This window comes from Oryzias latipes, chromosome 2 (assembly GCF_002234675.1).
Source record: "Oryzias latipes chromosome 2, ASM223467v1".
Classification (NCBI taxonomy): Eukaryota; Metazoa; Chordata; class Actinopteri; order Beloniformes; family Adrianichthyidae; genus Oryzias; species Oryzias latipes.
Window position 1 is genome coordinate 3,584,253 of NC_019860.2, and position 13,161 is coordinate 3,597,413.

A 13,161-nucleotide genomic window follows, 5' to 3' on the forward strand; every position below is an offset into this window, starting at 1 on the left:
CAATTTTAGGACTGACTGTATCTCTACACATTTAGGACACAGTTCTTAGAGAATGTTGCACACTACCTCAGACCCGTTTTCAACTCAAAGGCCTACCTCTAAACCAAATAACATGACTGTACTTGAATGTACTTGAATGAACTGTTTGCACATAAGTTACTGACAAAAAAAAAATGTATTTTTGTATGAATTCAATAAAGAAAACCTGTGAAATCATCTGGAGTATTTGTAAACAATGTATATTTTACTTCGAATTTTTTTCCCCTCATGATTAAGAATGTAGCCTGTGATTTTTTTTATAAAAAAACTTTATAAATACTGTAGCTTTCTAACGATCAGGTGTACATACAAGGTTTTCATTTTCTCAAATAAAAAACATTGTGGGCACCATAATCCATTACAACTTTTTGTCCAAAATATAGAGTAAATTGTTTTCTTTCCACCCATATGTAACGGCAAAACAGACATATGCACATAAAATAAAACAAGAGAATGATCAAACAATAAAACTGTCAATGTGTATTGAGACAAATAAAGTTTTTAATTTTGAATAGTAATTCAGAGTAGGGTCACATTTTTAGTTTGAAAATTTAATAATTGTAAGATTAATAATTAAGGCATTTAACCCTAAAGCATCAGAGATGTTGCCAGCAACTTTGATCTAGCGTAACTCTCTGCTTGCTAACGCAATTAGTTAAATTCCAACACATACCGATGCGCATGAGGTTTGCGCTTTACACAACCTATGTTTTTCTGCTATTCTCTTCACAATTTGTCGAATTACATTAATTGCAGTTGAAAAGTTATCATGGCAGAAAGATTGTAGGCGCGTGTTGTCATGTATTGTAAAGACCAAATTGAATTTTGTTTAGGTAATTCTTAACATTTCCAAGTTTTTTCATATATACACTCAGAAACAATTTTTTGTTGATTTGTTGTAGTCAACCCTATTTCGGTATAACTTAAAAAAATTACGTTTTTTTAAAGAATCAACTTGGTTTAAAAGTAATAAATTTATAACGTTGTTGGCAACCTTACTTTGAACGCCCTGTCCACACCGATGTCCAGCGGTTGGAGTTCCGTCGTCAAATTTGCTTCGCTTGTTTATTCACACCGGCTGTGTGACGGGCCACCTCGCCTTGTTTCCACGGAAACTCAGCTGCGTCTTCTTTCCTCGTCGAAGTTTGTTTTCCAGCTTCCTCCACTTGCGAGCCATGGATTCATTAATCTTGAATTCTCTCGCCGCTGCTCTATTCCCATGTTCCTCCGACTGTGCTTCATAATCGTGAATCTTTGCAGCATTATCAGGGTCACCAAAACAGTTTTCTGCATAAGGCACATACTATTTGGGGCCGTCTTCTTTCACGTCCTCAGTTCTCCTGCCGTCCTCTTTACCGAAGCCACACAACACATTAGATAGACGCACAGCACCATAGGGGGCGCTGTATATTTTGGATAAAATGTACGACTTTATGGTTATGGTTGTGAAAGTTCGCTAATAAAAAAGTTTCACCTGAAATAAAAACGTAACAGAAAGAAGTGTTCCAATAATCTTTATTTCATAAAAAAGTCAATCGGTTTATATCAGATTAAAGAAAGTAGAAATCAATAATCAGGTGGCTGACGAGGCATTTTACAGGGGGGGGGGGTCGGGCTGTCTTCTGACCAGATCGAACTCGACAAGCAGCGGAGCTTTACTCAAAAAAAAAAAAAAAAAAAAAAAAAAAAAAAAAAAAAAAAAGATGGGAAGGACGAACCCGAGGGAAAACAAAACTTTGGCAAAACGGGGGAGGTGGTTTCCGGAGACGAGCCCGGATGAAGCGAACCCGCCACGAGTTCCCTCCCAGAGGTCTGATGGAATGATTCCGATTTGAAGCTCGTGGAGCAAAAAGAAAACAAAAGGGAGGAGAAGTTGTTGGTTCTGCGCCCGATTTGATCCGCTACACAAGCTGTCGTTTCAGGACTGCGCCCTTCGTTTTCTTTAAATACCCTTAAATATTGAAACAAGGTGAGACTAAAGTAGGAGGAGGAAGAGGAGAGTAAAAGGAAAACATTCTACTGCTCCCTGCTACTCCATGAAAAAAAAAAGGAAGTAGAAGAAAAAGAAAGAACAAAGCGCCGTCTGGTGTCGGAGGTTTCAGTCCGCCTCCTCTTCATCCGATTCAGACTCTACAGAGAGAGGAGGCCATTAGACGCCTTGGTTTGTTTCATTTATCCTTTTCTAGAGCTCCAACATTTAGAACTTTAATGAAACAAAAACTTTATTTCATGAAAAAGTTTCTTTTCAGCTCGATTTAAAACAAGCAGCTGCTTCAAAAACGTTTTTTTTTTCTTTTTGCTAGCTTGATTAGTTCTCGTGCCGAAGCAGAAAAATGGGTTAAACGTAGCAAACTACAAAGGATTTGAAACATTTTAAAGCAAAAACTGCTCTTAATTAGGAGAACAGATGGTAAAACAGGAAAAAAACAACGTTGGCTTGCTACTACTTTTCGGTTTAAGAATACAAAAAAAAAGGTAGGAGAAAAACGGGGGAGGGGTCAATGCTTTTGTGTTTCTTCATGCGGACAATAGACAAAATAAGTCAAACGCAACATCTGTCACTTAAAGGGCTTTAAAAACTAATCTACAAACATTTTTCAAAATTTAAAAGCAACATTTAAATTAAAAAAAAAGGCAAAAATAGAATTTTTTTGGGGATTTTAACAGCAAACATAGAAAAGATCAGAGAACTGCTTTAGTTTGCTTTTGTTTTTTAGTTTAAAAACAGACTCATTTATTTATTTCATGCTTTCATGAGTCAAGCGTAGCGGAAGGAAACATTTAAAAACTTCAAAAACACTTTGGGATTTGGAACATTTGAAAATACATTTTTTAGAATACCTGGGTGTTAGGATTTTATTTTATTTTTTATGTAGGAGAATAAGCGGGGGAGGGGTCTATCTTTTGTTTCTTTGTGCTGATGCGAGAAAAAAATAAGTCGCGGGAAATGTCATTTAAAGGCCTCTAAAAACTAAACTAGACTTGTTCTTTTTCAGGATTTTAAACACGATAATGCTAAAAAGCAAAAAGGAAAAAACACGGAAGGAAGCGGAGAAACTGTTTGCTGAAACGGTTTACTGCTGGTTTTGCGTTAACAAAACAATAAAAATGAACGTAGGGAAAAAGGGTGAGGGAGTAAAGTGTAGCAGCTAACGTCATTTAAAGGCCTTTTTTAAACTAAACTACAGTTTTATTTTTGGATATTCGAACACTAAAAAGCTAAAAACACGAGATTTTAACTGCATACAACACAAAAGGGGAAAAAGGGCAGTAATTTGATGCTAATCATAGTTTAGAAAAAAACTTAAGCGATAATTTTTTACTATTTAAGTTTAAAATATTTTTTTTGTTTAATTGAAACTGATCTAGATTGGACCCCATAGGAAAACCCTTTGTGTTTTTTTGGTGGTAAAATTAGTAAAACGTAGCAGGACAGCACATTGAAAGACCTTTAAAAAATAAATTAAAAATGTTTTTTTTAGGATTTCTGACATTTAAAAAAAAAAAGAGGCAAAAAATCGTTTCTCTTTTTTTTTTGAGAACAGATGAATTTTAACTGGAGACAAGCCAGGAAAAACAGAACTGCTTTAGTTTGATGTCATTTTCTGGAAAAACAAAACAAAAAAAAGCAGTATGTGAGAAAAAGAAAAAAAATGGGGGGAGGGGCCTAGTCTTTCATGTTTCTGCTGAAGCACACCTGGCTTTCATGTCCGTTGTTACCAGGCAACGGCAGAGCGGAATCTGGAGTTAACAAACTTAAAACACAAGAGTTTGGAAAGCAACTGCCCTCAAGGAGAGAAAACAAACCCGACGAAGGAGTCCAAACATTAAGGTGACCTTCACAAAGGTCACGTCAAACAGTATTTTCTAACCATTTTAGGCTCTTTTAAGGTCAAATTCAAGGTTATTTATTATCGAGATGTAGCTATTTCAAAATACAACTCCTTTTTCTTTGAAACATGTAAAAGTAAGAACCAAGAAAACTGTAGCTACATTTGAAGATATGAAAACAATTTTTTGCAGTTTCAATCTTTTGCAAGAACTACATACAGATTTTCATGACTTTTATTTTGAAGTTTGAACTGAAGTCTAAAAAAGGTCAGACAATTAAAGCAGTAGAACAATTCGGCCGATCGCTCACCTTCCTCTGCGTTCTTCAGCCACTCCACAAACTTCTTCATCTGCTCGAGGAACACGCTCTTCCCCTTGGCGAGGTGGGCCTCCGTGTACCACTTCAGGATGGCCTCTTCGCTCACGACGTCCGCTGTGTGGGGAGAGAGACGGCGCTGGCGTTTAGACTCCGCCCACATCGACTACTGGTCGATGGGGATGAAGGGACGGCCGGCGGCGGACAGACCTTTGTAGAGGAGCACCACGATCTTCTGGAAGGAGTTCATGAAGTGGATGTTGTCGTAGCAGTACTCCTGGATCTTCAGCAGCAGGCTGAGCTCCGACAGACCCTGGGAGGTGAAGGCTTTCAGCAGTGCGCTGTATTGCTGCACAGAGAAACAAAGAAAATGGGTCCAGGAAGACTGCGTTTTGGATTTTGCCGGCAAAGACGGTTGCACCTTTGTCCGGCTAAACCAGTAGTTCGTGGCTTTTACGGCTTTGACGATGGTAGCAGTAAATTGGTCCTATTTTCAACGCCATTAATGCAAATAAATGTGTTGCGGAGTCAAGCATTTATGCAGAGCTGCTTTACTCTGCGACAGAATTGGCCGATTCACATTAATCGTGTAAACCGCAGAAGCGTTGCGGTGACGACGGCGATGTCTCCAAAGCATTGATGTCCAAAAGATCGGCTATCATCCATTTGCCAAAGTAAAAATTTAACAAATGCCAATATTTTACGCAGATTGGTGAAAACAAAAAAAACAATTTTTTTCTTTAGCAAACTGCGCCTCCGCGGGCCGTAGTTTGGGGGGCCTGTTTTTAGGGCCCGTTGTTGTAGTTGACCCGGCCCCCTGAACAATACCAGAGAGAGACCCTTTTATTTATTTATTTTTTGCAGTTTTATATTTTTCGGCTGGCCACCTGACTGAGACTCATGGAAGCATGGAAAACAGTATCCCTGGTATTCATTCCTCATGTCAATAAAGCTTTCCCATAATGATTTTCCCATTGTAGGATAAATAAAGTTATCTTATCTAATCTAATATTGTTTGAATTGAAATGTGAGCCAAGCTAAAAATGTTGCTACTGCAACCTCACTTTGCCCCAGTCATAGAACTTGAACGTGACCCCGCCCCCCATCAGAACAGAAAAATTACAATAAATTACAATAATATTAATTCTGAAAGCAGGTATTTAACCTAGGAAGTTGATCAGAGAGAACAAACAGTGGTCTCTACTAGGCTAGCCCTCTGAAAACCTCCAAAACTGGATTCTAAGATTGTGCATGAACAACGGAAGCTTTATTTCTGTGAAAAACCCACAGAGATTTATTTGGTTATTAATTTTCTAAAAACTAAAATACTGTTACTATATACTTCCTGACTTTTTATCTAAAGAACCCAGAGAGGGTTATTTGTTTATTACTGATGTCATAGAGTCTTATTATATATTTGCTGATTATTATAATTTTTTTTTTTGGTGAAGAACCTAGAGAGGATTATTTGATATCATATTGGGTCATTAACACCCAATCTGGTTATGTGTGGCTTTAAGTTTACATTTAGGTACCCCTGCGACTGTTTCAAACTGACTCCAGCCCCCAATCAGAGAATGGAAACATCAATTGGCCCTCACTGGAAAAAGGTTTGGGGACCCCTGTGTTAGACGCTCGCATCCTATGTAGACGAGGGTCATTTGGAGTATATTTTTAAAGTATGTTGACTCTTATTTAAACTGCTGCCGTGAAATGGAAATTATGTTTCTGATTGTTTCGCTGCTTGTTCATGTTTTGCAAGTTATATCGCCATCGCAATATTGATCACTAATATCACATATCGCGATTCTTTCACATATCGTGCAGCCATAGTCTAGAGTTTTATTTTAATTTTATATTACCACTAAAGATGAAAAAAAGTCCGTTTGTGAAACATGTCTGTTGTTTAGATTAAACACCCAGACCGCCGGGGCGACGCCCACCTTCAAGTGTTTGATGGCTTGTTCGGTCACCAGCTCCTCCTTCTTGTTCCACTCCACACAGCTCATCACGCTGGTCCAGATGATGCTGATCATGGCCTGTTCAGAGAGGTTGGCTTTCTTCATCTCCTCCCTGGTGTAGGCGATGATCTGACGATGACAGAAAGGTGGGTTCCTGGAGCGGCGGCGGCACCAGCTGGTGGCTTCTGTTCAGCCTCAGACGAGCCCTACCTCCTTCTGAGGGTCACCGCGGCCCATCATCTCCTGGAGCTCCTTTTGGAGCTCCTTGCGGGCGCCGATGGATTGCTGGTTGCGGGCAAAGTCGGACAGCTCCTTCAGCCCGGCGTCAGTGAAGTACTTCGAAAAATGCTCGCAGCTCCGTTTGTTGGCAGGAAAGAGTTCCTGCGGGGAGACGAACCCAAACGTGTCCAACTGAACCCAAAAGCTCAGAGCAATCGCTTTAAGAGGGCGCTTACCATCAGCCGGTTGTCCATGCCAACTTTACGAAGACTGCCAGCGACAGAGTTTATGTCTTTCTCCGCGATCCACGACTTGAACAGTTTGACAGCGAAGGCTGCGGAGACTCCTGCGGCGAGGAGAACAGGGTCAGAACCTTTGCACGCTTGCCAAATGAAGGGGCGCCGAAGCCTCACCCTCTTTGACGAGGTTCTCGTTGAAAAGGCTGCTCAGGATGGAGGCCGAGATGTTGCCGTTGGCCAGCAGGATGCCGGTCAGCATGGCCAGCTTGTTGCGCTCAGACTCGGTGAACCCCTTAAGGAACAGCAGCAGCTGCGGACGCAAAAGGTCGGATTGGTTTTTACCGCGTACAACCCAGCGTACGGTCTACTCTGGCAAATCCAGCTCACCTTCTTTATCTCCTCTTCGAACCCCTTCTCCAGGTACTTGTAACGCCTGATCAGCTTGTTAAAAACCTTTGTGAAAGAGTAAACCAAGTGACCAAACATTTCCAAACTAATTTCTGCTGGAGGGAAACCGTCTCTGCTCACCTGAGCATATGCTTGCATTGTCTCCAGGTCTTCTTGTGCCCTAAAGAGGCAGAACTCGGTTCGGGTCATGTCGTCGGACAGCGTCCCGCCCGGCGCTAAAAGGGGCAGACATGTTAAGATCGCTCAGATTCCAACCTTAGTTCCCCATAGGTGCGCGGCGACTTACCCAGCATCCCGCCGGCCACCAGGATGTCGAAGAGCGTCTCTGCATACCGGCGGTAGTCGAGCTTGGCACCAGAGGCATCGAGAAACTTTGCGACCGCTTCCAAATCAGTGCCAGTTTGATTCAAGCCTTGTACGATACTTTCTTGAAAGTGGGTAGGGTCAAATCTCTCCTTTTCATCTGCAAACGGCAAAACACACAAAAGGTGAGCTACATACAAAAATAAATAATAATAATAATCGGGGAAAACTGGGAAGATCTGCGATCTTGGCACGCACCTCTTTTCCTCGTTTTGAAACGCTGGCCGGTTAGCGTTGGCTTTTGCTGCTTTTGATTATTCATAAAAGACACCTTTGAAGACACAAAACAGTTCAAGTTTACGGTCTTTTCCTCACTTTGGCCATCTCTGAATTCACGCCCTACTTCCCAGTTACCGCACCTATCTAGGGCGTTTGCCATTTTGTCGGGTTGTCTGAATCTACAATTCCAAAATCTGGTACACTGGAAATTTTCCTAGAAGTCTGTGCATTGATGCTCAAATGATTGGCAAACATAGACCACAATGCATTGTGTTTGAAGTATTTGGCATTTGAAAAAGTAAATGCAAGTTCGTAAAATATACAATCTTCATAAAATATTTGCATTTGATGACATCATACTTGCAATTAAAGAAAAAAGTTGCTAGTATGTGTCCGAATTACGTTAAAATCATGCACAAGATAGTCCCGCACTATACAGTCTTTAGAGCTTAGGGAGTAGTGCATCCGAACAAAGTGTACAACTCCAAAATCCAGGGCCCCAAACAGTATCTGTGGAAAAACTAGTCTGCTAACATTTTGCGTTTGAACGACGTCATTTAAAAAATGACGAAAACAAGTTGCGATAGGGAGCTAACCAATAAATGTTCTTTAGGGCATCGGTGACTTCATATTTATAGTGTTAATTTTGTCGTTTGGAAGTTAACGAGTGAATTCCAACTTTTTGAAAGGGTTTTTAGGCTTGGTGGCTAGTATCATCATTAGCTTTAGGGGCGGAGTTTACCCCAGTGTTTTTACAATTTTTCAACAACCGTTACAGTTGAACGTTTTATCGCAATTCCAACAGAACCTGAAACGCAGAAAAGCAGCTTAGCGCTAATGTAGAACACTTTACAGTGGTGAAGTGTTCACGCAAATAAATAAAAAACAAACGAAGAAAAACAGTTAGACGAGGGAGCTAACCTATAGGTATACTTTGGAAACTGCATAGTAGTAGATAGCATTAAAATTCAGGTCCCGCACTTTATAGTTTTTTTCTGGGTAACCAGTTAGGCTAAGCGGGTCATCCTGACATTCGTTTTAGGGAGGAGTCAACCCTTTAGAGCAGTGTTTTTCAACCAGTGTGCCGCGGCACACTAGTGTGCCGTGGGAGATGGTCAAGTGTGCCGTGAGAAATTGCCCTCATTAACTGATCTAAAAGCAATTACCATCTCCAGGAAATCAGCTCTTTGTTCATCCAAACAGGCCCTGATAAAACACTGAGAAGTTAAGAATATGAAATATCATAAAATTATTTTTTTCTTTGTGTTTATATGATTCTATTAAAGACATTTTGATAAGAATAACGGGATACCGCGATTTAGCTGCAGCTATAAGTGTGTAAGGAAAAGTCCCGGCCCTTTAACTGTCTCCACCAATCATTCTTGAAGGCTTAATCACATGTCATCAGTCTGACCAATCAGAAGTGGTTAAAGTATTCACTTCCTTGTTTCGATTTAGCGCAAAAAAGTCTCTCTGTTCTAACAAAAATACCAGCTAAAGCTCGTTTTTAGCGGTGTAGCTTTCCACAGAATCTGGTATCAGACCGTGGAACAAGTGAACAAAACCATGAAGCTCAAAGACGCTGGTCTTTCTGCGGTCGGCGGATTACGGGCACTACATCTCCCATGATGCAGTAAAGTGACTGTCTTAGCGCACAATGAGTCTCTCCTCTTAACGTCTTAAAACAACGAACACACATCAAACAGTTTTTGAACCTTTTGACTTAATTTTTAATACATCTTTTAGAAAAAACAGCTGCGGCTTCCAGCATTTTCTGCAACAATTATCACAAAAATGCATGTGAGATTGCAGAGCGGCTGTAGATCAATACAGACTGAGCTTTTTCTTTTTTTTTTTTATTTATCTATTTTTTTGGATGCTGGTGTGCCGCGGGATTTTTGTCAAGGTTCAAGTGTGCCGTGGCCCAAAAAGGTTGAAAAACACTGCTTTAGAGCCAGATCCTTAGCTAATGCTGATGATCAACCATTTTTCGCAATTTAGTTCCAATGGCATCTGAAGCGCCAAACTTATTAAAATATTAATTATGATTATTTCATATTAATTATGATGTAAATCTGCTGATTTCGGCAATGTGGAAGCCACGCTAGAATAAGCAGATTTAGGTTGGTTAAATTGGTTAAATGTTGATTGCTAGGTAACTGTACCTATTCTAGCAAAAATAAATAAATAAATGAATAAAAAATCTGCACATAAAAACATGCTTTTAGAGCCACTGAGTAATTATTTTAAAGTAGTGACAACTGTGCACGTCATTAGTACTCATCTGTGTTGTGCATCTTTAAACTCATAGTTTAAAAATGTTTGTGGGCCAGATGGATTTGGTACAGTCCAGGTGAGCGTGATCAACCTCCCACGCGACAGGGGAGGAGCAGCAAACACAGACAAAAGGCGAAACGAGGAGGTACAATGGAGGCTGGTTCGTGATGTCGAGGAGTTTCTGCACAATCACGAGCACGCGGGCCGAAAATGGTGGCAGACAGTTCTAATACGATCTCAGGTGTTTTCATTATTCTGATATTTAGTCAGATTTATGACCGGTTGATCGGGATTAGCCGGTAGCTAATTGACTCCGGGCCTCACCACGCGCCCGGCCGAAGCCACTTTTCCGGGCCCGTTACCTGCTTATTAAACCGGCTTAACCCAGACCACACTAGCTTGTTGTTGTACTTGACAACTGTTGAAATACATTTACATTTTTACTAGAAATACAACCCGCTCCCAAAAAACACAACGCAGTTATACTCTAAAATCACGCGAGTGTTCGAGCCGAAAAGATGCTAACGCTTACGTTAGCTGTAAAGACTGAAGGCAACAAATTCGCCCTCCAGCCTTTCGGCTATTAGCTAACATTCCCACATTGGAACCCCGCGTGCGGTCCTGCCAACCGTCGCACAGCGACACGGACGCGCGGGAAAAGGCCGGCACTCACCGAAATTACTGCAGATAAAAAACGGTTGTTAACCAGGTGAAGAGAACGTCGTGTCTAAGCGGTCCAAACAAAAAGACCTTCCCGTCAGGACTTCCGCAGGCTCCGCCTGCCGCGCATGCGTATTTGAAAAAGGGGGTTCCCCTTTAAAAAAAAAAAAAGATAAACTGAGATCAAAGAGCCTACTTTTATTTTATGCATCTCTTTGATCCTTGTAAAAAAAAACAACGTTTTGTTTCTTTGAGTTCTATAGTCAAGTAAACATTCATTTATCTATTTTTTACTTAACTTTATCAAACCCAACCCCCACAATTCACCCATGAAATTGAAGCCAACAAATGTTGCACTTCCTCAGCTGACCAGTAAAGGGCGGGTTTCATTAATTCTTATCGTAAATTTCAATTTATATATAAAAAAAAAATGAAGTCTGGCTACATAAACCTGTTGGAAGCTTTATTTAAATTAAAACAATTCTGAGATGACAGGTGTGTGTGTGATAATTTACGACATTTACTACATATATATATATATATATATATATATATATATATATATATATACCTCTGTTTTCAATTTTATGAGATGCATAAGGGTTTAAAAAGTTATATTCTTACAAAATTTGACGAGCTTTATAAAGGTGATACATATTGCAGTTCCTCACCTGACCACTGGAGGCTGGATTCACTAAAGGACCGTTCATTCTCACTAGTTTCCATAGTAAAACATTCAATTTGTTGAAGAGCATGTCAGGCCTGGTCACACAAACCTGTTGGATGTTATTTTGCATTTTATAAAGAGATGACAGCTGTCATCAGTTGGGCACAGGAGTGTAAACAGAACAGAGTGTGAAACTTGGCAGCGGGACTGCCACCACTCGTCTCTCATTGGTGACTCCTTCGTCGGACGGCCAGCAGGTCGTGGTCTTCCAGAGTCGTCTCCTGTGCCGCACGGTGAGCGTCACTCAGTTTTCATCGTTCGAGCTTCAGGTGATCAAAGTCGGGGACAGGAACCTTCTGTACTGTGCTGTTGTCTACCGTCCACCTGGACCAAACAGCCTCTTTTTAAAGGAGTTCAGCGACTTTTTATCCTTCACTGTGAAGCCGTCTAACCTGATCGTCGTTGATGATTTTAACATGCACATTAATGACGACTCTGACCTCTTTGCCAGAGGTTTCAGCAGTCTCATGGACTCTTTTAATTTCATTCAGCATGTGTCTGGGTCCACACATGTTCACGGTGGCACACTCCACCTTGTTTTTACTTTAGGTGTACACATTGACTCTATTTTCTCTGAGGACATTTTTATTTCTGACCATCATTGTATTTTTTGAACTTGTCTTTTCCTGTGTTGCTCTTGCGTAGAGAAGTTAGCTCTCGCACCCTTAATTCCTCCTCGGCTGAGAGCTTTTCTAACGGTTTTCATCTGGTCTTCTAAGTCAACTCTTTATTATGTACTTTTAATAGTTACTGTCGTTCCATCTTAGATGAAGTCTGTCCTATTAAAACTAGACTGGCCCCTGTCACAAAGGTTTCCCCCTGGATAAACAACAGCATTCGCCGTTTGAAATGATCTTATGGAATAGTTGAACGCTTATGGAAAAGAACTCACCTACTTGTTCATCTCCTTGAGGATCTCTTAGTTTCTTTTAACAGTGCTGTTAGAGATGCGAGGGCTGCTTACTTCACTAATCTCATTTCTAAAAGCAGAGGTAATCCTAAAGTGCTATTCAACACCATTAGCGATATTGTGATGCCCAGTCCACCTGCCGTTCCAGTCCATTCAAATGATTGTGATAGGTTTTTATCATTTTTTATTAACAAAGTCAGAGAAGCTCTCTCTGTCACACAGCTGGTCTTGGTTCTGTTCCTAGGCCACCTGTGATGTTAGACACCTTCTCACCTGTTACTCTCCCTGAGCTAGTCAGAGTAGTTGGTACAATGAAGTCATCCTCTTGCTCTCTCGACATGCTGCCAACATCTCTGCTCAAAGATGTCTTCCAGTCCATCTGTCCCAGTGTCCTGTCAATAATTAACTCGTCCTTGCTGTCTGTTCATGTTCCTGAAAGCTGTCCTCTCCTTAAAAAACCTGGGCTTGACCCCTCGCTCTTGAGCAGTTATAGACCCATTTCTAATCTTCCATTCATGTCCAAGATTTTAGAAAAAGTTGCCGCTAAACAACTTACAACTGCTGTCGACAGTGATGGCATTTCTGATCAGTTTCGGGCAGGTTTTCGCAGAGCTCTCTCCACTGAAACAGCCCTTCGTAAACCCTTGTGCTATCCTAGGCACTTTAACATTGGGAGTGGGGTCATCTAGACCCACTAGACAGTGCTCTGAACCTTTTTTCTTCAATGATTTGTGATCTTCAATGGTGTCCATGGATTACATGAAATCTTTCCACCTTTATCCACCTTTGTCATGGTAGGGAGAACACGTCAATGAAAGGGAGGGGTCATAGGATAGCACAAGGGTTGATTTAAAAATCTAGGTTTGAACATCCAGAGCTCTTAATAGCCAAGCACAGGTCGATAGAAAAGACCTATTGCAACCGTCCACTCCCAGCAGGTCCCTGAGATCATGTGACCACGGTCTGCTGGTTGTTAAAAGAGAACCCGGTTA

General features: G+C 40.9%; 1 protein-coding gene across 1 annotated transcript; it reads right to left on the minus strand.

The window, feature by feature from the left end:
- Positions 1–1,537: 1,537 nt before the first annotated feature.
- On the minus strand, positions 1,538–10,673 carry LOC101174249 (basic leucine zipper and W2 domain-containing protein 1-A). The gene is made up of 12 exons (XM_011481386.3): positions 10,546–10,673; positions 7,575–7,647; positions 7,300–7,476; positions 7,134–7,228; positions 6,993–7,058; positions 6,780–6,915; positions 6,603–6,712; positions 6,358–6,528; positions 6,130–6,276; positions 4,397–4,535; positions 4,181–4,303; positions 1,538–2,169 (listed from the first exon to the last, which is right to left on the minus strand). The coding sequence occupies exons 2-12, from the start codon at positions 7,636–7,638 to the stop codon at positions 2,138–2,140; spliced, it is 1,260 nt and encodes a 419-aa protein (XP_011479688.1). The 5' UTR covers positions 7,639–7,647; positions 10,546–10,673; the 3' UTR covers positions 1,538–2,137.
- Between the last annotated feature and the right edge of the window lie 2,488 nt (positions 10,674–13,161).

Excerpts from the sequence above, each read along its gene's own strand:
- LOC101174249 (XM_011481386.3), bottom strand. The coding sequence starts at position 7,638 with ATGAATAATCAAAAGCAGCAAAAGCCAACGCTAACCGGCCAGCGTTTC. Across the intron at positions 7,477-7,574 it reads TTTCAAAACGAGGAAAAGAG|ATGAAAAGGAGAGATTTGAC; the intron begins GTGCGTGCCAAG and ends TGCCGTTTGCAG. Across the intron at positions 4,536-6,129 it reads AAGCCATCAAACACTTGAAG|CAATACAGCGCACTGCTGAA; the intron begins GTGGGCGTCGCC and ends TTCTCTGTGCAG.